At 39.1% G+C, this 21739-nt stretch overlaps 1 protein-coding gene across 2 annotated transcripts in view; it reads left to right on the forward strand.

Annotated features, from left to right (window-relative positions):
* The window catches only part of KIF5B (kinesin family member 5B), a 34070-nt gene extending 15643 nt beyond the window's left edge, over positions 1-18427 (forward strand). The window contains exons 11-26 of one of the 2 annotated variants that reach the window (XM_041486928.1): positions 795-943; positions 2278-2471; positions 3385-3453; positions 4547-4753; positions 6517-6660; positions 7308-7496; positions 8357-8474; positions 8828-8889; positions 9001-9110; positions 9279-9380; positions 11415-11475; positions 11577-11648; positions 11825-11929; positions 12438-12654; positions 14341-14470; positions 15882-18427. In XM_041486928.1, the coding sequence (XP_041342862.1) occupies positions 795-943; positions 2278-2471; positions 3385-3453; positions 4547-4753; positions 6517-6660; positions 7308-7496; positions 8357-8474; positions 8828-8889; positions 9001-9110; positions 9279-9380; positions 11415-11475; positions 11577-11648; positions 11825-11929; positions 12438-12654; positions 14341-14470; positions 15882-15888 (1936 nt within the window). In that variant the 3' untranslated portion in view covers positions 15889-18427. The remainder of the gene's footprint in view (positions 1-794; positions 944-2277; positions 2472-3384; positions 3454-4546; positions 4754-6516; positions 6661-7307; positions 7497-8356; positions 8475-8827; positions 8890-9000; positions 9111-9278; positions 9381-11414; positions 11476-11576; positions 11649-11824; positions 11930-12437; positions 12655-14340; positions 14471-15881) is intronic. The other variant, XM_041486938.1, reaches the window with a different exon arrangement.
* The last annotated feature ends 3312 nt before the right edge of the window (positions 18428-21739 follow it).

A 21739-nucleotide genomic window follows, 5' to 3' on the forward strand; every position in this document is an offset into this window, starting at 1 on the left:
GCAGTAACTGGAAGCTATGTAATACTCGTATAATATAGTAGAAAATCATATCTTTTTAGTAGTAATGTCTCCCTAAGATTTTGCAGAAGAGTACTTATAGGAGTCAATGCAGGGCTAGGGAGATGTTTAACTGCTGTTAAGCTTTTTTCCTGTTCTGAATTTTGGAGTGGGATATTCAGTAGTAGAAGACCAAACAGGATACTGAGATAAGTGAGGTATGGCACTATGGTGAAAACCATACATTACTTAATGAAAATGTTGTCACTGCCTGTAGTTTTGTCTCCAAAACTAATTTTAATGGAATTCATCTGAATGTAGAGACTCACACCTGCCATTACCTAAGTAGCTTGTAACACCTTTTTGGTTAGTGGAGATCTAGTAACTGGGCTTTTGGTTGAAATGAGCTGTTTCTTAGATAAGCCAGATGGTTTGCATGCTAGAAGTGTCCTCTCCACTGGACAGGACAGTGTTTGCTAGATGTGGAATACTATCATTTGTTCAAAACTGTGTACAACTGTCCTGACCTCAGTTCTTTCAAATGAAGATATGCAGTTTAATTTTTCCAACTCAATCAGCTTGAGATTTCTCAGCTTTCCAAAAGTTGTGTTGTTCTGTCTTTCAACAATTTTATTAATCCAATTAAAAGAATAGTAACTTGATAGGGAATAGAAGTAAGGTTTTGGAAGAGATGGAAATGTTTGTTTTCACTAGTGATATGTGAACATGTTATTTAGTAACCTTTAATTCCTTTCTTTAAAAATAAAATTTCAGAGCTTTTTGTTTTCTCTGTGTAGAGCAAAGACTATTAAGAACACAGTCTGTGTCAATGTGGAGCTCACTGCAGAACAATGGAAGAAAAAGTATGAGAAGGAAAAAGAGAAAAACAAGACTCTGCGTAACACCATACAGTGGCTGGAAAATGAGCTCAACAGATGGAGGAACGGTGAGAAGCAGTTTTGTTATTATTCTGCAAACTTTAGGCAAGACAGCACACACTGAGTTAATCTTCAGGCTACCAGAAATAGCTAAGAGCACTATGCAAGGCAGTAATAAGGATGTTAAAGCTGTAGTAGTAAGTCAGCTTTTTTTCACTTTATTGCAACTGAAATAACTTCTAATAATCATGTTATGACAGAAATGTCTGAAAGTGTGTTCCTGTTAGATTGTTCAACACTTGGTTTTCTAGCAGGACTAGATTTACTTACATTGTAAAAAAATTATTATGGGGGACAAAAAGCATATTATTTGTAAGTGCAGAAACTAAGTAAAATGTTTCCTCTGGTTTGGTTTTCTGATTCAAAACAATATCACAAGATCTTGCCCTCATTTAAAACTCAAACATGTGAATGGGCAAAAAGCCCACCCAAACCCCAAAGCTGCTGACAGTACCAAATATGTGCGTGTTAATTCTTCCTGAATGATTAACTTCTTATCAGTTCAAGTTGCTGGCAAAATGCAAGTTAATAGTGAACCCATAAATTCAGAGAAGGAGAACACAGGTCATACAGATATACTCTGGAGTTCAGCAGCTGTACAAGATGATTTTGCAATCTGACCACTGCACCAGATCCTAATACAAATCTGAAAAAAATGGGTTTGCTGAAATACGTTTGGTAGGATGTAGGGGTTTTTTGTTGTTTTTGTTTTTGTTGGGTTTTTTTTTATTGTTTCGTAGAGCTGGTATGAGGCCACACCTGAAATGGCAGTTCTGAAAGAGCTATACTTAACATGAGATACTGGAGTGTCAGAAAGAGCCTATACCTTCCAAGGACTGCATAAAATGTTTTGAATAAAGCACTGAGGAATTTAGTTTAATTTACCAGAGAAGTGCCTTGACAAGTTCTGTTTTCTTCTCTGTGAAGTGTTCTCATCAGAAAAATCTTTATGAACATAAAAGGATAAAATTGTAACTGAAAAGATTTAAGTTAGAAGCAGAGCAATGTAAAAGTAAATGTGGCTACCTAGTAAAACAGTGCCAAGTGAGAGAGTTTTATGTCTTCTGGGACAGTTAGGTGACTTTCTAGAAGATAAGGTTTGATGTATAATTTGGATCTCATCATATTTCATCCAGTTACTCTGCTGTGTTTTGTGGTAAGCAGGAAATAGTTTGGATGATCTAGTGGTCTTTTTTTTTTTTTTTTTACCAAGTAATCAGCTGAATTCAATTGCTTATTAACTGTGTAAAACTGTTAGTAGTAAATATGTAATAATTCTCAAGGATAATTTTGTGGGAAATATGTCATGGCTAATTGTACTAAAATAAAGTTTACTTTTAAGGGGAGACGGTACCAGTTGATGAACAGTTTGACAAGGAGAAGGCCAACTTAGAAGCTTTTGCAGTGGACAAGGATATTACTGTTATTAATGATAAACCAGCTACCACAATTGGAGTAACTGGCAATTTCACTGATGCTGAGAGAAGGAAATGTGAGGAAGAAATTGCCAAACTTTACAAACAGCTGGATGACAAGGTATGCCATTCTTGCTTAATGTAAGATCTCTCGAAAATATCTCTTGAACTGTATTATTGTATAATATGTCTTCAGCATTCTGAGGAGGAGAAGCCACTCTTGTGACCCAAGGGAATGGCCTGAAGTTGTGTCAGGGGACATTTAGGTTGGATATTAGAAAAGGTCCTTCATCCAGAGGGAGGCTGAGCACAGGAACAGGCTGTCCAGGGAAGTGGTCACAGCACCAAACCTGGCAGAGTTCCAGAAGCCTTTGGACAATGCTCTTGGGCACAGGGTGTGATTCTCAGGGTGTCCTGCACAGGGATGATAGTTGGGCATGATGATCCTGATGGGTCCCTTCCAACTCAACTTATTCTGTGATTCTGTGTTTAATTTGCCAGTATTCATTTGTTAGCTCAGCTTGTTTAAGTATTTGCTGAGAGTGCTTCCTCTTAATTCTGATTAAGAGAAATTGAAGTTCCCTTATCTGGTGCAAGGGAGTATTGTTTGTTAGTTGGAAAACAATGAATGTGGGAAAATGAGTAACTTGAAGACAATTTTTTTTTTCTTTTCATGTTTTGGATATTTTATTTGAAATAAATAAAATCAAATTTAAGCAATAGTACTGTATTTGAATAGAAAAAATATTTTAATTTACAATTAATTGTTCCTTGGAAGTTAGAACAACTTGGAGAAGACTTGCAAAAGCACAAGACTTTTGTCTCTGAAGCATGGTGTATAACACATACATGCCAGGTTAAGAGCCTAATGAATCAACCAGTGAAAATAATTGTTTTTTACTTTTATTGCCTTGTTGTGTAATTATCTTGGAGTAGAGAAAAGTTAGATACCTAACTGGTCTGCTGTCTTGTAGATTATTTTTTTCTCAGTGGTATTTGTCAGTTTAATGAACATAGTCTTATTTCAAATGCAGGATGAAGAAATTAATCAGCAGAGTCAACTAGTAGAAAAACTGAAGACACAAATGTTGGATCAGGAAGAGGTGAGTTTTGCTCTTGCATCTATATTTTATTTTCATTGTCTTTCCATGAAAGAAGTTGGTGGGATTTGGAATAGGTCACAGTTTCTGACCAAGGAGTAGAATGACAGCTTACTGCTGCACAGTAGTTCTCTTCTATGCCTTATCTAAATGTTCTGCCTGTTCATTCCTCCCACCCATACTGTGCTGATGGCCAAACTTAAACTAGCTTTACTTGGATCTTAAGTATCCATGAAGATTGAAAGAACTGAAGTATTTTATGCAAAGACAGCCACAGTTGTCTTCCATATGCAGAGTTAGCAGATTGTCAAAACGTAAGGTAACTTGATTGAATGTAAGAAATCTGTTTTAAGGTTTACTTCTGGTCAGTTGCTGCACAGAGAGAGGAGGGAAATGTATTATCCCATAATGAAAAAGGAAGTATCTATGTGTTAATTCACACCATACTTGCTAGAATATTCCAATTATTTGTATGCATATGTTGCCAGGGATATAAATTAATGAGGGGAAATTCCTGTTAATAGTGAAAATTTCGTTTAGCCAAAATGCTAGTGAAATTATTTCTCTATAGCACAAATGTTAAAAAAGTAATATTTGTGTGCATATTTAGAAGGAAATGGGCCCAGGACTAGGAAAGTTGGAGCTATTGTTGAATCTAATTTAAATAAATATATCTGCTTTTTTGGGACTTGTACCCTTTGTCTAGTTATTCTTCAGCAGCTAACAGTGTTAAAATGTTGGAAGTTTAGTCCCTAGATTATTGATAATTTCAGACTCATGAGTAGCGTTCAGTGCCTTTTTTGAGGACTTGCAGTATTCCATGGGCATTTCTAGTTGCTACTCCTATACGTCTTCATTTGTAATCACTTCCATTTTTAGGATATTTAAAAACTTAAAGAACTGTGAATATAGATTATTAATTTAGTTGTTCATTGTATTCTGTTCTTGGTATCCTTATGCATGAAGCTAGTCACTAGGAATGTAGATATAAGCTACTGTAGCAGCTAAAAGCATTAATAAAAATCAAGGTATGTGTGGAATTTTCTTCATGATTATTTATTATTGTATTTTTCTTAAACCTCTGTCAATGTTGCAGCTTCTGGCGTCAACCAGACGGGACCAAGACAACCTGCAAGCAGAGTTGAATCGCCTTCAGGCTGAAAATGATGCTTCTAAAGAGGAAGTGAAAGAGGTGCTACAAGCCCTTGAAGAATTAGCTGTCAACTATGATCAGAAGTCTCAGGAAGTAGAAGATAAGGCAAAGGAATATGAACTGCTTAGTGATGAACTCAATCAAAAATCGGTATGAAATTAGGATAAGAAATTACTGACAATCTTCAGTGTGACTTTCTTGCCTTACCTATATTTCTTAGTCATTTGAAAGTGTTTCACAAGAGAAAATGAGATCCTAAGTCTAAAACGTACTTAGTTTTTGCAGGGAATGGTTATCTAAAACCTGTAAACTTAAGAAAAAATGTATGGTGATTATTGACCATGATAGTGTTTATCTTTTTAGTGCCTGTGGCATTTACTACCTGAACGGTGTTCAGAAATGTCCTAGGTGTCAAAACTTAACACTTTCATTACATGCTGGTTTTGTTTGTCTTTCTGGTGCAGTTGGGAAAATCCTGACTTAAGAGTCTTCTCTTTCCAACCTTGAAGTTGCAGTGAGCATGCTACAGTTTTTCTTGAAAGGAATGTGTATTTGCCTGCTGTGTGTTTGGAATGTGAGAACTTACCTTGATGCCTTCAAAAATACACAGTTTGGTTTACTTTCTGAAAGGAGTAGTTGGGGACGTATTCCACAAGATAACCCTTGTTAAAATACAGATGCAGCATCAGTCTCACAAGCTACTGTGCACCTCCTTACATCCCTGCAAAGTTTCTGAACTGACAGTTTTGGTAGCCAGTTATTTGCCAGCCAATGAGTTTTAAGCAGTTAATACTCTACCTACTGTCCTAAAATTCTAAGTACTGGAAAGGATCAGCATGTTTGCCAGCATTGTAGACAATATTAATGGCACAAGTCTCACTCTTTTCTGTTCTCTGTTCTCGATAATGAGATGATAAGAGGGTCTGAGTCTGGTAGTGGCTGTCTCTTCCAATTTTCAGTTAGTAAGATTTGACTTGGTAGAACACTAGTGATGTAATTGAAGTTCAGAAGATCATGAACCTTCTCTTTAAACTTCTGAGTATTCTGAACTCTGTAGTCTTCACTGGCCACTTACTTGAAGATTGGCCGAAAGTCAGAGGATTATGAAAGTCAGAGTCTTATGAGCAACATTTAAAGTCTGTTGGAGTAGGCTTGCACTGTGTGTCTGTGTGATTCTGAAGTGTATGGTTTGTTTTTTGATTTTTTTTTTTGTTTGCTTTATTGATGTAGTTTTTAGTTATAGATACTGATTCTAGATATTATAACTAACATCCCCTGAGTGTCATGAATAACTCAATCTGCAAGAAAGCAACTGTTCAGAGGTGTCATAAAATCAAGACATCCCAATCTGGCACTGCTAACCCATGCAGTAACCATCCTTTGGCATCTCTGCCTGAAACTTTCCTGCTGTAAAACTTCTGGTGTTTTTTTAAAACTGGACAGCAAATAGCCGACTCATGAGCATGCGAGCTGCTGAGCTGCAGCCACTACAACCACAGCAGCTCAAACCAGCTGAAAAAGTACTCAAGAATAACTGTTGTGCTTATGAAATGTCAGTACTGGAAGAGTATTCTCATTTTTTGATTTGCAACTAGGGAAGAGTTAAAAGCTCTGCAGATAGGGATGAAATTGTTTTAATTTACCAAAATAGGGCGGAAAGTGGTGGACTTGCTGTCTTTTTTCTATAAATGTGATTCCCTGAAATATTTAATTGTATGTAACTCTAAAGGCTGTTTAACAGTGTTAACACTAATTTTGCTGCAGAATTTTAAGATTTTGTGACTTGAAGGTCTCTGTCCCCAGTACTTTTTAGTTCTTTCAGAAGAAATGCTGGTTCTCTGTAAATAGTATGACACTAGTTCTGAGAACAAGAGTGTGTTTTGTTTAATTAAGGGTAACTTCTTTTACTCTAGGTCACTTTAGCCAGTATAGATGCAGAGCTTCAAAAACTTAAAGAAATGACCAACCATCAGAAGAAACGAGCAACAGAAATGATGGCCTCCTTATTAAAAGATCTTGCAGAGATTGGAATTGCAGTAGGAAATAATGATGTCAAGGTAAGAGTTAATCACTGCTGTCTTCAGTGCCATGTATTAAACAAATGCATTCTGGATAGTTGGGGGCATTTTCTTAGTATGGTAAAAATTACTGCCTAGGAAACTTCATCTGTATTAGTAAATTGGACATAATCTTCTCCATTGCTTGTATTGTGACTTAATCAGGTCCCAGACAGAATTTGATTATGCATAGACAAGGGAAGAGCAGGTATGATTTTTTTCTGAAGCAGTGTTTTCATTCCTGTTATCAAACTGCTGTATGAAGTGGTCATAATCGACAGCATTGTCTTGGAAATCTAATATTCACCTACAGTGATGATCGGGGTGATACTTATATTAAAAACATCATGAGGATATGAAATAAAAGATAAGTCTAGAAGATGGCTATAGGGCAAGAATGTAAACAGTATTAGAAATCAATAGTGAATGGTATTTCGTTCTTCAAGCAATTCATTGTCTTTGTACAAACTTCTAAATAATCAATCAGAAAACTTAAATACCAAAATGTAAGTGTTTTTTTTTTCCATTAAGTTCTGTGGTTATCAGTTGAGGCTGGGGATGTGTCCTGGGCATTAAGATGCTCCAGTGCACTGTTACTTCACTTTTGTAATGTGAGCTTTCTAAATGTGCTATTCCACCCTTTTCAGCAGCCTGAGGGAACTGGCATGATAGATGAAGAATTCACTGTCGCAAGACTGTACATTAGCAAAATGAAATCAGAAGTGAAAACAATGGTGAAACGTTGCAAACAGTTAGAAGGCACACAAGCTGAAAGCAATAAGAAAATGGAAGAAAATGAAAAGGAGTTGGCTGCCTGCCAGCTCCGGATCTCACAGGTAACTATTTCTCTACAGTGCAGAGTGTTCTTTTAAATTAAATTCACTAACCTTTCAGGGGAAAAAAAAGTTGCAGGGTTTTTTTGGCACCTAACAAAGCACACTGTGAGTGAACAGCCATAAGACTCAGCTGTTTCCTTAGTACTCTCCTCAGGTTGGATGCTAATTCTGCATGGCAGGATGTCAGAATTCCTGCAATTTATCTATAGTCTGCTAATGCTTTTGTAGCACTTGTATTAAAAACTGGAGCCCGTGTGTTCTCCATCACAGGATTCTTTACAAATACAAGTCTTATAGAAGCAGTGGCTAGTGGGCACTCTGCCTGCTAATGCCCCAGGCTGGAAGTGGGAGAGGTAATAGCACAGTAAAATTCCAGGAGGTTTGTATAGCAGATTAAATTTATTTCTAATGTGAGAAAGGCCATTTTCATGTGATTGTTAGAAAAGATAAGTAATGTGACTTCCAACACTTCTGAAAACAGTAATCTAAATATGCAGTTTAATATTTCTGTATATTGTTTTTCATACAGATAATCATCTCTTTTAAAATCAGGAGATGCACATTTCAGGACAATCTTCTAAATACAGTGGGCCTCTTTTACCTCTGTTAGTATTTAACATTCAAAACATCTCTTCTCTCAGCCAAAAATGTATTTCATTCCAACCCAGAATAAAGACATTGTCTTAAAGGCTACATTACAGATCTACTTAAGTGGTCATGTTCTTCTAAGAGTCTAGCTGGCACCATTTTTGTTTTGAGATGAGGTTACTTGTTGTGTAAAAAATAAGTATGAACCGTTTATGCAGATGTAATTCCATGGTACCTAGTTCCAAAGCAAATGAATCTTTTCATTCCACAAGCATGAAGCCAAGATCAAGTCACTGACTGAATATCTTCAGAATGTGGAACAGAAAAAGAGGCAGCTGGAAGAATCTGTGGATTCCCTTAATGAAGAATTAGTTCAACTCCGAGCACAGGGTAGGACTTGCCTCCCTACACCCCACCCACCACCCCCATTTTAACAACATAGTGATAAATAGAAAGTGGGAATTGTTCTCTTTAGGTTGAAAGGTAGAGCTATAGAAAGGCTTTTTGCTACTGAACATGTAGAATTAATCCATGGTAAAACATGTTTACTGCTTGAAAGAACTGTTATTGATAGGATTAGAGATCTATTGATAGGATAGAGATGATTTAATTAATTTTTGTGGTGGGAGGGCACTTTTTCCAAATTGTAAGGTGTTGGCAAGGGAGGGGAAATCAATGCCATCATCCATGTGATTGCATAGATACCTGGCTGAATTGTGTTTTTTATTCACTATCCCTTCTAGAAAAGGTCCATGAGATGGAGAAAGAGCACTTAAATAAAGTTCAAACTGCAAATGAAGTCAAGGTAAGGCAATTTCATTGCTTAAAAAAGAAGAAAACCCTAACAACCCAAATCCCCCAGAGTGAAGCCTGGTGGTCACTCAGAGCATTTAATATGTCTGTTTTTTTCTAACAGCAAGCTGTGGAGCAACAAATTCAGAGCCATCGTGAGACACATCAGAAACAAATCAGCAGCCTGAGAGATGAAGTTGATGCAAAGGAGAAGCTCATCACTGAGCTTCAAGAGTAAGTACCTGTCTTTATTTTAGTGGTGCCAAATGTCTCTGGACTGGGCAAGTACAGAAGCACAGTACAGTGGAAGGAAGTGGTGAGAGTTTCCTCCAGAGCTGTCTTCCATTTTGTTACTGAATGGGCTGAGAGTTTCAGCTGATAAAATATTTACTTTGTGTTCAGCCAAAACCAGAAGATGATGCTTGAACAGGAACGTCTGAGAGTTGAGCATGAGAAGCTGAAAGCGACTGATCAGGAGAAAAGCAGAAAACTTCATGAGCTTACGTGAGTGATAATAAAAGTGGTGCATAAAACAGATGTGTGTGGGGAGGCTTACCCTGTAAACTAGTGACATAACATGATGCAGTGCCTCTCACTTTATAGTATGCTTGTAAAGAGGCCTTCTTTAACCTTTTTTAAAACCTTTGCACTGCATGAGTACTTAAAATAGGAAACAAAATTATGAAAGGTATGAAGGCCACAAATGTTTTTTTGTTATTATGCTATGGATTGGAGTAATTAACTTTTCAATTTGCAGCTAAGTATTGCATTCTGTAAGACTGCAAGAGTCTTCTAACAATTCCCCTTACTCTTTTTCTGGTTCTTGTGTTCCCTTAATCATTTTATGGTTCTTATGTGATTTAACTTGTTAGGTGGTTCTATTTGGTTTATTCTTAAAATTAAACAGTTGCATGCTTCATTGATTAACTAAATACAATGTGTTAGTGAATTAGAGACTCGAAAGTTAGTGGAAAAATGGAATTACATTCTGCTTGCAGGTAAGTATCCAAGTCAAGCTCAGAAAGAGTTCTCAGCTTCTAGAAATCTGACCTTAATCTCCTGGAAATCTAAGTGTATCAATTGTAACCCCTTCCTGGTGCATGCAAATTTATCTTTACAGAATCTAAAAATACGTTATATTTAAAAGTACTTTTTGAAAAGTTCTTTTTGGCTGTGTTTAAAACACACAGTGGTTTTCAGGTGTTTTTATCATGGCATTTGAAGTAATCAGACTGATCTATCTGTGCTGTAACCAAGAAGCAATGCTTGCTATTTTTTTTTTTTTTACTTTTTTGTTTGTTTGTCCTGTTTAACTGACTAAAATTTTAACAGTACTCTAGTCTTGTGATTCCATCTTATTTTGATTTATTTATCTGCCATAATGATTACAAAACTTACATTAACTACAGTAGATTTTCTTGTCTTGTGAGATTTGCTATGCATACAACATTATTGTTTTCTATTTCAGTTTGTAGGCTCAGCTACATCTAGCTGACCACTTTATAGCACCTGCTGTATAGGAACATTCCTCTTCAAAGGATTTGCAAAGTTCTAAAAATTGTATTCTGTGTCTGCCCCTGGACTTTTTGAATCCAGTTGTTTTCCACTGAATATCATAAATGTGCATGGCAAATGACGGACCAGGAACAATGCAGATTATTCACTTTAATTTTTTCAGTTTGAAGTTGTAGAGGATGCCTGGACCTGTTTATCTAGAGACACCTGGAAAATGGATAGGATAGTGACATTATTGACCATATTTTATTCGATCAAATGTTTGCTCATTTAGCTGTGAGCTAGTAGTGAAACTGACTGAGGAGAAATTCCAAGAGGAAAAAAAGCTTTTTTTCACTACTTAACAGGAACACTTCATTTTTGTGTAGTCCTTGACCTTTCTATTCTAATCTCAGGTCATAAAAAGAAAGGTCCACATTCCTTTCCTCTGTTTTGTCATGGTAACTGCACTGACTTACAGTTCTGACCAAGAACATTTCCTGTGCAGAAGATGCTTTCACATTAACTGGCAAGACAGCAGCTCTGTACACTGATAATCATCAGGTTCTATTCCTGCACACTGACATTGTTGTCTACAATGCTGGTTTTGCCAGTGTGTTGAGGGTGAGGTGTTAAAGAAAACAAAGAGAAAATTTTTAATCTGGCACACGATACTTACCGTATCAGCTGGTCACAGCTAAGAACATTTGTAGAATAAGGTCTCCCCAAATATTCACTCCAAAATGGACTCTGAGAGTCTTGTCTTTTACTATTCTAGAAACTTTTATAATTTATCCATCTGAATGTACTTGTTTGTATTCAATATTAAGAGTACATCCCTCTTTTCCTTTTGCAACTCCTCCAATCCTGCCACCCCCATGCCATACAGATTTCTGAGTGTCATCTCTTGGTTACATCTTTAATTTAAGACTTCAACCAAAAGAGTTTTTTCATTTGTAGCACAGAGTGTTAATTACTCTAGTTCTCTAAAAGAAAATTTCTGAATTTTTTAGGATATTTCAGGAACAATTTATTCTCTTTTAGGGTTATGCAGGACAGACGGGAGCAAGCGAGGCAAGATTTAAAGGGTTTGGAAGAGACTGTGGTAAGATAGTCAGAATATATTCCAAAGCAAATGTCAGTATTTGTCCTTTTCTTTCAGAGTTTGTTTGGGTTGTTTTGTTAATTTCTTGTCCTTAACTGTAGGCAAAAGAACTTCAGACTCTTCACAATCTTCGGAAGCTGTTTGTTCAAGATCTGGCTACTAGAGTGAAAAAGGTAATGTGGTGCTGTAATTAAACTTGTTGTTTCTGAGAATGCTGCATGAATTTCAGTTTAGAATTAAATTAGGATCTGATGTTTATTTGGTTTAATTTTTATGGCTTGAACTTAATATGCAAGTTCAGATTAGTACTCAGCCTCCTGTCTCCCTCCCTGTGCCTTTGTTACTGCAGAGTGCGGAGATCGACTCAGATGACACAGGAGGCAGTGCTGCACAGAAACAAAAGATTTCCTTCCTTGAGAATAATCTTGAACAGCTTACAAAGGTTCACAAGCAGGTACAGTGAGACTTCATTTCAAATTTTAATGAAATTACTCCAGATCCATTATTACAGAAGCAACCAATGTGTCCGTTGGTCATAAAATAACCTTTATAAGTGAATACTTCTACATCTTAAGTGTGTCTCTTGATACAGGAAAACTTTAGTCTATTATTTTGTAACATAAATTAATTAGCTGTATTAAGTACATGTGGGTGTATAACAAAATAGCTGCATTTAAACAGAAAGGGATCCAAGTTTATGTTTAGACTGGATATATGAGTCCAAGGGCTGCTTGCCTGTCTCAGATAGAGGAGGTCCCTCTTTTGAGTAGCAGGTTCTTCCACAGTAACTGATTTTTCAAATGACAGTCTCAATGGCACTGACCTCCATAGATTCACTAAAAGCTGAAGCAAAGTTAATATAGTAAGCCTACTGCTTTGCCTCTTCAGGTGTGAGGAGGGTATTTGGTTAGGTCTCCCTATGAAGGGAGATACCAAGAAAATACTCAATTCTGGTTTTGTAGCTGGTACGTGATAATGCTGATCTGCGCTGCGAACTTCCTAAACTGGAGAAGCGACTTAGAGCTACAGCTGAAAGAGTCAAAGCTTTGGAGTCTGCGCTGAAGGAAGCCAAAGAGAACGCTTCTCGTGATCGCAAGCGCTACCAGCAAGAAGTAGATCGTATAAAGGAAGCTGTAAGATCCAAGAATATGGCCAGAAGAGGACATTCGGCACAAATTGGTGAGTAAAGAATCCCCTGCCCCCTAAAGCTTCATCTTTCCTACTTTGTTTTGTTTTGTTTTTGTGTTCATGTGCATCTTTCAGCCCTCTTTGAAACTGCACATTCCAATGTGATCTGTGTTCTACTGTGAGTTATATTTTGGTTAACAGATTGTGTGTGGAGGTGGTACTTTATGGTTGTTTGGCTTTTTATTTATTTTATTTGGCTTTGGAAAAGGCTTACCAACCTAGATTTCTAGCCTGAATATGTTACATTTCCTAGAAGAAGCAGTACACTCACTGCATGTGAGTCTTAATCTCTTAGATTATTCCAATTCCATTCCAATTTCTAAGACTGAAGAGGTATTTCAAGGAAACAAGAAAGATTAAGCCATCACCTTCAACAGCAATAACAACAAAATTGACCTGATCTTAAGGTGCAGAGGAGCAGACAGAAACCCGCAATATCCAAAGATCCTTATTACCTTTTCAGTTCTTTATTCCAAAATACACAGTATCCACAGCCCTCTCTAGGGGAAAATAACAGAAAAATGGGTGGGAAGGTGGAGGCAAAATAGTGATACTCCTTTGCTCCTCCACCTGCCGTTACTCTGTCGAGTGCTGAGGATGGAGAAGATGTGTGACCTGTGGAGAACTTCACTGTGCACATTACACTACAGCTGAAGAACTGAAGGACTTCAGTCATCAATATGCTCTCTTAAATGTTAATGTGAACTAAAATGAGTGTTGCAGTTAAATTTTGCTCATGTTCTGCAGGTCTGCAAAGAGCTGTTGCAAAATTGTTTAAATTTTTTGATCACATGAAGTGGCAGCTTGCAGACAGGTGCTTTTTTTTGTGTCTTTAATTTTCTCTCAAGCGGTCTCCAAGAAAGCAAGCAATTCTCTAGTGAGCTCACCTGAGGTATACAGCCTCTTGTGATTAAATGTCTAGATGGCAATGTCTAGTCATGTCTTCCTGGAGATCAGGTTCCTATAAGGCAGTAATTGAGAAGTGTTTCTCTGCTGCAGCTGCTGCCTGTAGATTCTTTTTTGCCTGCTGAAATTTTAAGTGCTTCTCTTTAATACTACAGAACTTTGTGAAGTCCTATGCATACATTATATGTGTTCTGTTAAGAGCTAAGTGCAAAACTGATTGAAAATACAGTTTATTAAGTGTATGCAGCTTATGAACAACCTGTTGAAACTGCTGGATTTTTACTTTGGCTATAGAGCAAGTTTTATTTTTATGTGCTGTTAGGTTGATGAAGCAGTGTTATCTGTGGAGTATTGGTACACAGAACCACCTGCAGAGAGAGTAACTAGTGACTTTATCAATAAGTGGATGTGGGAAGGACAGCAAGTATGATTCCTTACTGATAACTCTCAGGAAGCTGTCTTAGTGTTGTGTCTTATTGGAGTTCTTATTGCAAAAAAAAAAAAAGATTCATAGAAGGTTATACATTAGGTGGCACAGATAATTCTTGTGAAGATAATCCTTATCAGAAGCTTTGCAAGCTTCTATTTTCCAGGGTTTGTTGTAGTTGACATTAATCTATTATGTTCTCAGAATGCCATCCTCTAAACTTGTTTTCTTATGCAAAGTGCATTCAATTGTGACTATTACATTTGGCTAATGATATCAGTAAATTTGAATAATCCAAGGTATTGTTGTGTGCATATTTGTAAGTCACATTTCTTGTCTTGCAGCTAAGCCTATCCGCCCTGGCCAGCATCCAGCAGCTTCTCCAACTCATCCAAGTGCAATTCGTGGTGGAGGTGCGTTCACTCAGAACAGCCAGCCAGTTGTGCTGCGCGGAGGTGGACGGCAAGACAAAGTGTAAGCTCGTCTCGTAGCATTTTTTAAAATATGTGATCAAACTACTTTGTGATAGGTTTATTACAGTTCATTCTGTGGCATAAAGTCACTTGAGTAGTCAGATTAACTCCTCCTTTTTACAGAATTTTGTAGCCAGTGGAATGGTATCATGTATGCCTGACTAAAGATGCTGCCGCTTTTCTTCTAAAACGTGTTTGCTGTAAAATGGTAATTCTGATGGTGTTCTGCAGGAGTAGAACAAAATGTGGAAGCAATCAATTGGAGATGGTTACCAGTCAAAGACAGTAGCCAGTGTTTGGGAAAGGAGTAGACATTTTAAATTCTTTTGGTTTGCTAGTATCAGTTTGCTAGTATCTTTCTTCAGGAAAACATTCAGTGATGAAATAAAATTTACCAGATTTTTACCTGTTATTTATTTGCTTTTCTTACTGTGTTTGCTCACTGCTTCATGTGTCAGTGATTTGGAATTAATTTAACAGAGGAATTCATGTCCTTGTCCAGTAAACTTAAAATGTTAGCCTAGCTAAAATGCAGTTACAGTAATTGAAATTAAATGTGCACTTACTTTAAAACATCTCTAATCTCCAAAGTAAATACATGTTGCATGGTATTAAATATGTTTAAGTTGCTTTACAGAATCATCTCTCTTTTTAATTAATATCTGCTTTATAGTTGGTTGATCTGTTGTTCACCTAACAGTAATGCTGTACTTTATATTCTCTGTTGTCATCTTCACTTTTGAATGTGTGTATAAATATCTTGTAGACATTCCCTTAGTTAATTATGTGCATCTTCAGTTTGAAATACATCTGAAATGGAGTGGGGTGCTCGAAATCTGGGTGCTCAAAATCTGGGTGCTCCTCTTCTGAAGGGCTCCAGAACAGCTTATGTCAATCTTGTTTCTATTTGTTTATTTTCATTAGCTGACTGACTTTTCCAAGCTTTCTCTCCAATTCAGAGAAAACAGGGCTGTAGTACTAGTCAAGGTACCTGGTTTTGTTCAGAAATGTCTCTTAGTAAATAAGAGGTTGAACTGATGGGTACTTCAGCCTTGAATAACATTTGCCTTGAATGACCAAGGAGTTGCCACTAGCCAGGAATAGTAGCAGCAGTCATGGGAAATGGAGCTGGGCTCTGGGTGGTTTCTGGCTGTAATGTTTACTCCATTATTGCAGTCAAAATTGCTTGCAGTTTGTGGTGCTGTAAAATCGCTGGTAGCAGACAGCATTGCTTAAATGCTTTGTGTGTTGTGTGATTTCTTATTTTAAAGTGGGATTTTTATTAGCACTTATCTGAGTGGTTTAAGAACTGGGCTCTTAAAGGCCATGTAAATAGTGATGTGGTCTACTGTAAATGTAAATAACTTTGCCTTTTGTCTTAACTCTGTGATTATTTTTTTTTTCATTTACAGTTGCTGAAAAGTAAATGCAGCAGGAGGAGGATTGGATATTGTGTAGAGGGAGTCATTCCATGACAATAATCTCTCCTTTTGGGGACTGTAGGATTATTTTTTGAAAATTGTATAAATTATACCTGGCCTGTACAGCTCTTCCCCCTTCTACAAATTCTGCTAACTGATTCCCAAAAAAAACCAACTAGAGTGCAATTTTGGCGTCTTGAAAAATGACATGTTACTTAAAGTGTAGCTCTGCTTATTACACAGTTTGTCTTTCATGTCTTAAATTTAGTCTGCACTGTGCCAAGCTGAATGTACGTTGAGAAACATCTTAGTTCAAATTTTCTAGCTTAATTTGTGTACATCTTATTGTCTTAGGGAATGTGCAACAGTGTTTAAGTATACTTTCATTTTTATCACTTCACATAACACTACATGTCCCACTGAATGAGGGCGGCACTCTGCATTACGGTTCTCTTTTGGAATGCTGCACAGAGCATTGAACTAACTGTGTTTGTACAGGGCGAGGATCCTGAAGTGCTGGCACGGCTGCCTCGAGGCGCCGCGCGCCACCGACCGCCAGAGTGCGGTGAGAACAAGGCTCTGTAACTTATCTCAGCCAGAGCCCGGCCACCGGCTGACCTACAGTTAAATACTGTACAGTCATAAGAGTAAACCTGAGTTTACAAAAAAGACTTGGGCAATGGATTATCCCATCTGTCCTGTTCCTGGTTCTGCACACAGTACAGTCTGGTGGAGTGAAAACATTCTGCTTCATTCTGATGAGCCTGTCTGTCCATTTGTCTGTGTCTGTGACAGTTCACTTTCACTATTTTGTAATAGTGAAATGAGGCCAACCTAAACTGTAACTTTATATTCCACTACATACAGTACTGGAATTTTTGACTAAAATTTTAATTTTCAATTTAAAAAGCCTTTTTCAGCAACAGGCCAATTAATTCAGATACATAAATAAAGGACACAACTTTTTAAAACTGATGTATCCAAAAATGCCAGAGGCACGTGTTTAAAATAACAATAAAATAAAGTGCTACCCTGAATTGTATTTGTAATTCATTTGTAAGTAGGTATATGAAATGTCCAAAGTAGTAGTTGTTGAATATTTTTCTTCTCTTTGCAATAAAGTCCTGTAAAGTGGCTAACAAAATGAAACGTGGGGTTTTGATTTTTTGTTTGTTTGTTTTGAGCTCCGGTACTCTCACTGAGCTGAATCCGGGGATTAAAGTTTTGTAGTATAATTTACTTAACTTATTCTTAGGGTTTAGCCACTATAATTTTTAGGACAGCCTTCTTCTGTATAGAAACTAGTTAGTTACCAGGTCTTTAAGAAAGAAGAAACTTAGTATTGCTGGAAGAATTCAATGAGTTTTTCAGACCTGGTTGATAGAACTTTTTGTTCTGGCTTGAGTTTTTTGCTGGGTATTCAGTATTGTGGAAACAGTAGAAACTCTGTGACTGTTCAGACAGCCAATCACTTTCAATTTTTATATTTTAAAATAGGCAAAATATTTATATTATGATGGAGTATAGTCAAATTTTAGACCTTGAACCACTTTTTTTCTATAGCTACAGTAGTCTGAATTTTTAGTAATTTGATTTTTGAAGGTTGAGTGTATCAGTTGGAAATCCCACTGTTTTGGAGTTTTCAGCTTTTAAGACAGTTTTCTTCACTAAGACCACCAAACACTCCAAACTTGCAGTTGTTTTAGAGCACAGTTGAAGGCAGCATATTGAGGGAAAAAAATAAAGAAACAACAAAGTATTTTTAATTAAATTTCTCATCATGGAATCAGCACTGTCCATTATCTTTCTCAATGTTAACTACAGGTTTTCAGGCCTTCATTTGTCAATGTGCAATCATAAAAACAAAACAACACACTCAAATGAAGCAGGATTTTTTTCTCATGCCTGTGAATGGGGGTTTCATTCCTGTAGGCAATTGTCATGGGTTTTGGTGCTGAAAATTGCTGTGTTAAAAAAATTAGATTAAATAGTATCTAGTGTGTAGCTCAGTGTACATCACCTTTTTATATTTAAACTTTTTTTTTTTAAAAACCTTTTTTGAAGTTTACCAAGAACTGCCTCTTAAAATGTAAAAAAAGAAAAACACACAACTTTCTTTGCTTTCTGGTTTGGCTGTCATAGGTCAGCCAGACAGGACAATTACTGTATTTTGTAAATGAAAGTATTCAGTCTATACAGGGAATGTTCAACACTGCTGTTTCAACTTGCAGTCTTTGAGTGGTTCTTATTTTTATGTTCCTCTAGATCATATTTTTAAAAGATGGTTTAGGATAGGAACTTGGTGAAATAATATTTATTTCTGGTGAACAACTAAATTATTTGCATAACTTAAATGCTGACTCACTACTGTGTGTAACTCTAAATTTGACATGAGGACAAGTCTACCTGTGGAATCTGATTTAACTTCAGTACACTTAAGATGCATTAAAACAATTGGTTTGGGGAAGACGCCATATAGTTTTAACTTACCTGCATGCTGTAAATGTATTTGTGTTTAAATAAAGAGGAGAAAAATCTTTGAACTTCTGTGTGCATTTATTCCGTTTCTTATCTCTGCATGTGGTCAAATGTGGTTATGCAACAATCTTGTCCAGGTGTGTTGTGCTGTGCTTGGGGCTCTCCTGAGTGTGGTGTCAGTTGTCTGTATGGTGATGGTCAAAGCTCTCTTTTTATCCACGTGCTTGGACAGCTGTTTCCAGAATCCATGTAAACTTGGTTGGAAAGGAATTACCGTGAGTTATTCACTTGCTTTGTGAACGTCTCTTTTTTTAAACTTTGTGTCTGCTGATTTGGTGACCCCTCATTCTGACTGAGACAGATGAATCCATTTCCAGTATTTCTGTGCCACCTAGACTTTTGTAGGCTTCTTTTCCTTTCCAGGGACTCATTTTCCTTTACCAGTATCTGTAACAGCTGATTCTGCTTTTTCTTAGTGCTATTGAACTGATGTTTTTTATGGAGCAGTGTGGTTATGCAAGGCTGCAATCAACTTCTGGATAATTTCCACAGAAAAAGATTTCTCTAGATGTATAGCTTTGATATATAAATATATACATATATAAAAAGCAGAAAGGAGGTCATGATTTAAGTCTGCAGTAGTTACTGTAAAAGCAAAGATCTCAGGAGGGAGAAATTGCATCTGTAAAACTGTTCAGCAGGATCTATACTGTAAAATATTTCCTAGTGTGCCCTGTTAACAAAAGGTGGCTCAGTCACAGCCCTCCCTTTTGAATAGATCTCTGTGTCTGCTAGGGAACGATCAACTCAGACCTCTTTAGTTGCAGACAACCACTAAGGGATGCTCAGAAAGGAAGGGAAGTCTTTCACTCTGAAGTTTGTTATGAGCAATGGAATGGTCCAAAATCACTTTCGAAAGTGAGCAAAAAAATGCTACTGCATCTCTGCCAGGGAAAAGCTGTGGTTGCCTGCACTGTCAAACTGGTAAGGAGTTCATTGGCTGGCCTTGGTCCCTTCCCCCTTGCATGCACCGAGGAGTTGTAACCCCCGTTTAGGAAGTGTCAAAATGAATCACTGTTTAACATGTGCTATGTGCAAAGCTGCCACTTAAGTAGGTATTAAGGAAATAATAAAACCTCACTAAATGACGAAGGAAACACCTCTGGAAGATGATCACTGAGGGCTGATGGGTACGTCAGAGTTTTTGCCTGGAGAGTTTTCAGCTCATGAGTCTTCCTGAGCTCCGCCCGGGGCTGTTCGTTGTTTCATCTTTACCCGGCCCTTGCTGGGGGCAGTGCGGGGAGGGCAGTTTGAGCCGCTGACTCCTTCGAGTGTTTCACTGCCAAGGCTAGAGGGGCAGAGCGTACCAGCCAGTCAGCCGCGCTGTCCAGGGTAATGGGCAGAAGAAGGTCGGGAAGATGGAAAATACAGTAAAAAAGAAAAGAGCCTGTTTAGCCTATTTGCATTTGAAAAGGAAAGTAAGAGGCTAATGATTATGAAGGGAAAGCTGAGGCGTTGCACAGCATGGTGTGGCATATCTGCACCCTGGGATGTCCTGCAGGCTGCGCTCTGCGTGGTGTGGGCACCGCGGTGTTGTGGAACAGAGCTAAATCCATCATCGACTGCCTCCACCTCCGGTACCGAGGGAAGTGTTGATACGTACCTGCAGCAAGGAGGGCAGCATAACCCACATTCTCCGCGTTCCTGAATCCACAAAACTGGGCGTGGAAACAACTCGGAGGTGCCCCCGGGTGTGTGTTCAAGAGAGCTATTTCCACAGCTCCTGTTGTGAGGATGCCTGAAAACCCCTGTAAGTCAGGTAAATTGTCTCCTACTGTTGGAGACAAATACCCTTCACAGCTTATAACAGGTACTGAAGATACCCGTGAAGTCACTTGCTCTTTCAGTGGATTCTTGATTTTGCTGTTGTCAGGAACAGCATTAACAGGTAAAGGTAAACTAGCTCAGCAAAGTGTAAATGTCGGGCGTTTTCCTGTCTGCTTATCACCTTCATCAACAGGCCCGGTTCCATCGGCCAAGGGCGTGTAGTGCTGCCGGGACAGATGTTTTAAGTGATCACTCATCATCCGATAAACAAGCCGAGTATTTGGAGGGTGTTTTGTTATGATCTTCCCTGAGAGGGTGTAAATGATTCTTTGAATGCTTTACGGCAGGAAATACCCTTCAGCGGAAACCAGGACAGAGCACAGTCTGCTGCCCAGGAAGGCTCGCTTCAGCCACAGCTCCCTGCGAGCCTTTCTGTGCCCGCAGCAGCCTGGTGACCGCAGGGCCCGGGGCTGGTTTGCAGGGGGCGGCAGGGTGAGCCCTTTCCTGCTGCTCCTGTAGGAGAGGACATCCTCTCGCACTTGGTGCTGGGTTGTCGTGCAGGGGCAGCGCAGCTCCTGCTGCTCACACAGCGGAAGAGTCCCGGTCCTCTCACCACCAGGCTCAGTCCCTGCCGCCCTTCCCCTTCAGACTGCAGAGCCCCCCTTGGCCCACCTCGGGTGTGAGTGACTTGTCCCTGTGCTGGGGGAAGGGACGAGCTGCCTGCTTCTACTGAAAGATACTGGTACTGCTGCTTTTCCTGAAAGATACTGGTATTGCTGCTTCTCCAGGTCTGCTTTCCTCTTGGACACGAGGCCGTGTGCTCAGGGTTACACAACAACAGAGGAGCTGAGCCACAGGTCATGGAGAGGAAGGAATACAGGCCAGGCTGTGGAGTAATAAAGGTTTTGAGTTTGGTATGTGACACTTTCTAGGTCTGAGGTTCAGCTTGACTTCAGGCCGAGTGATGAGTTCCTCCACTGCCCGGGCTGTCGTCCTCCCTGCCCAGCAAAGGAGTTTTGTTGATGAGCCTGCAGGGTGCTGATGAAGTGTAAGCCGCTCCTGTTATCTCACTGCTGGGGCACTAAACCCAGAACTGTCCACCCGGGGCTGCAGTTCCAGCGGTTCTAGAACCCAAGGATCCACTGCTCCCTCCCTCGGCCCGGGCCTCTGCTCTGCCCTCAGTCCGGACCCTGGGTCAGCCGGGCCCGGATCCGCTCGGGACGTGGCCCCGGCGCGGTGCCCGTTCAGCGCCAGGGGTGCGCGGGGCTCCCGGGCATTCCCGCGGGGCTCCCGGGCATTCCCGGGATCGCCTCGGTTCCCGGCGTTCTGCCTCTCTCGGAGCGGCCGGACTCACGGCCTGGAGCTCCCCGGGCATTCCCGGGATCGCCTCGGTTCCCAGCGTCCGTCCCGCTCGGACCGGCCGCGCTCCCGGCTCCGCTGCCCAGCCTGGGTCCGTCTTGTCCTGCCGGGAGCCGCGGCCGTGCTGCTCCTCTCTGAGCTGCACAGAATTGAATCCTGGAGTTAAAACACTGGGAAAAGACGCA

The sequence above is a fragment of the Pyrgilauda ruficollis genome, unplaced genomic scaffold (genome assembly GCF_017590135.1).
Source record: "Pyrgilauda ruficollis isolate IOZ18807 unplaced genomic scaffold, ASM1759013v1 scaffold12, whole genome shotgun sequence".
In the NCBI taxonomy this organism is placed as follows: Eukaryota; Metazoa; Chordata; class Aves; order Passeriformes; family Passeridae; genus Pyrgilauda; species Pyrgilauda ruficollis.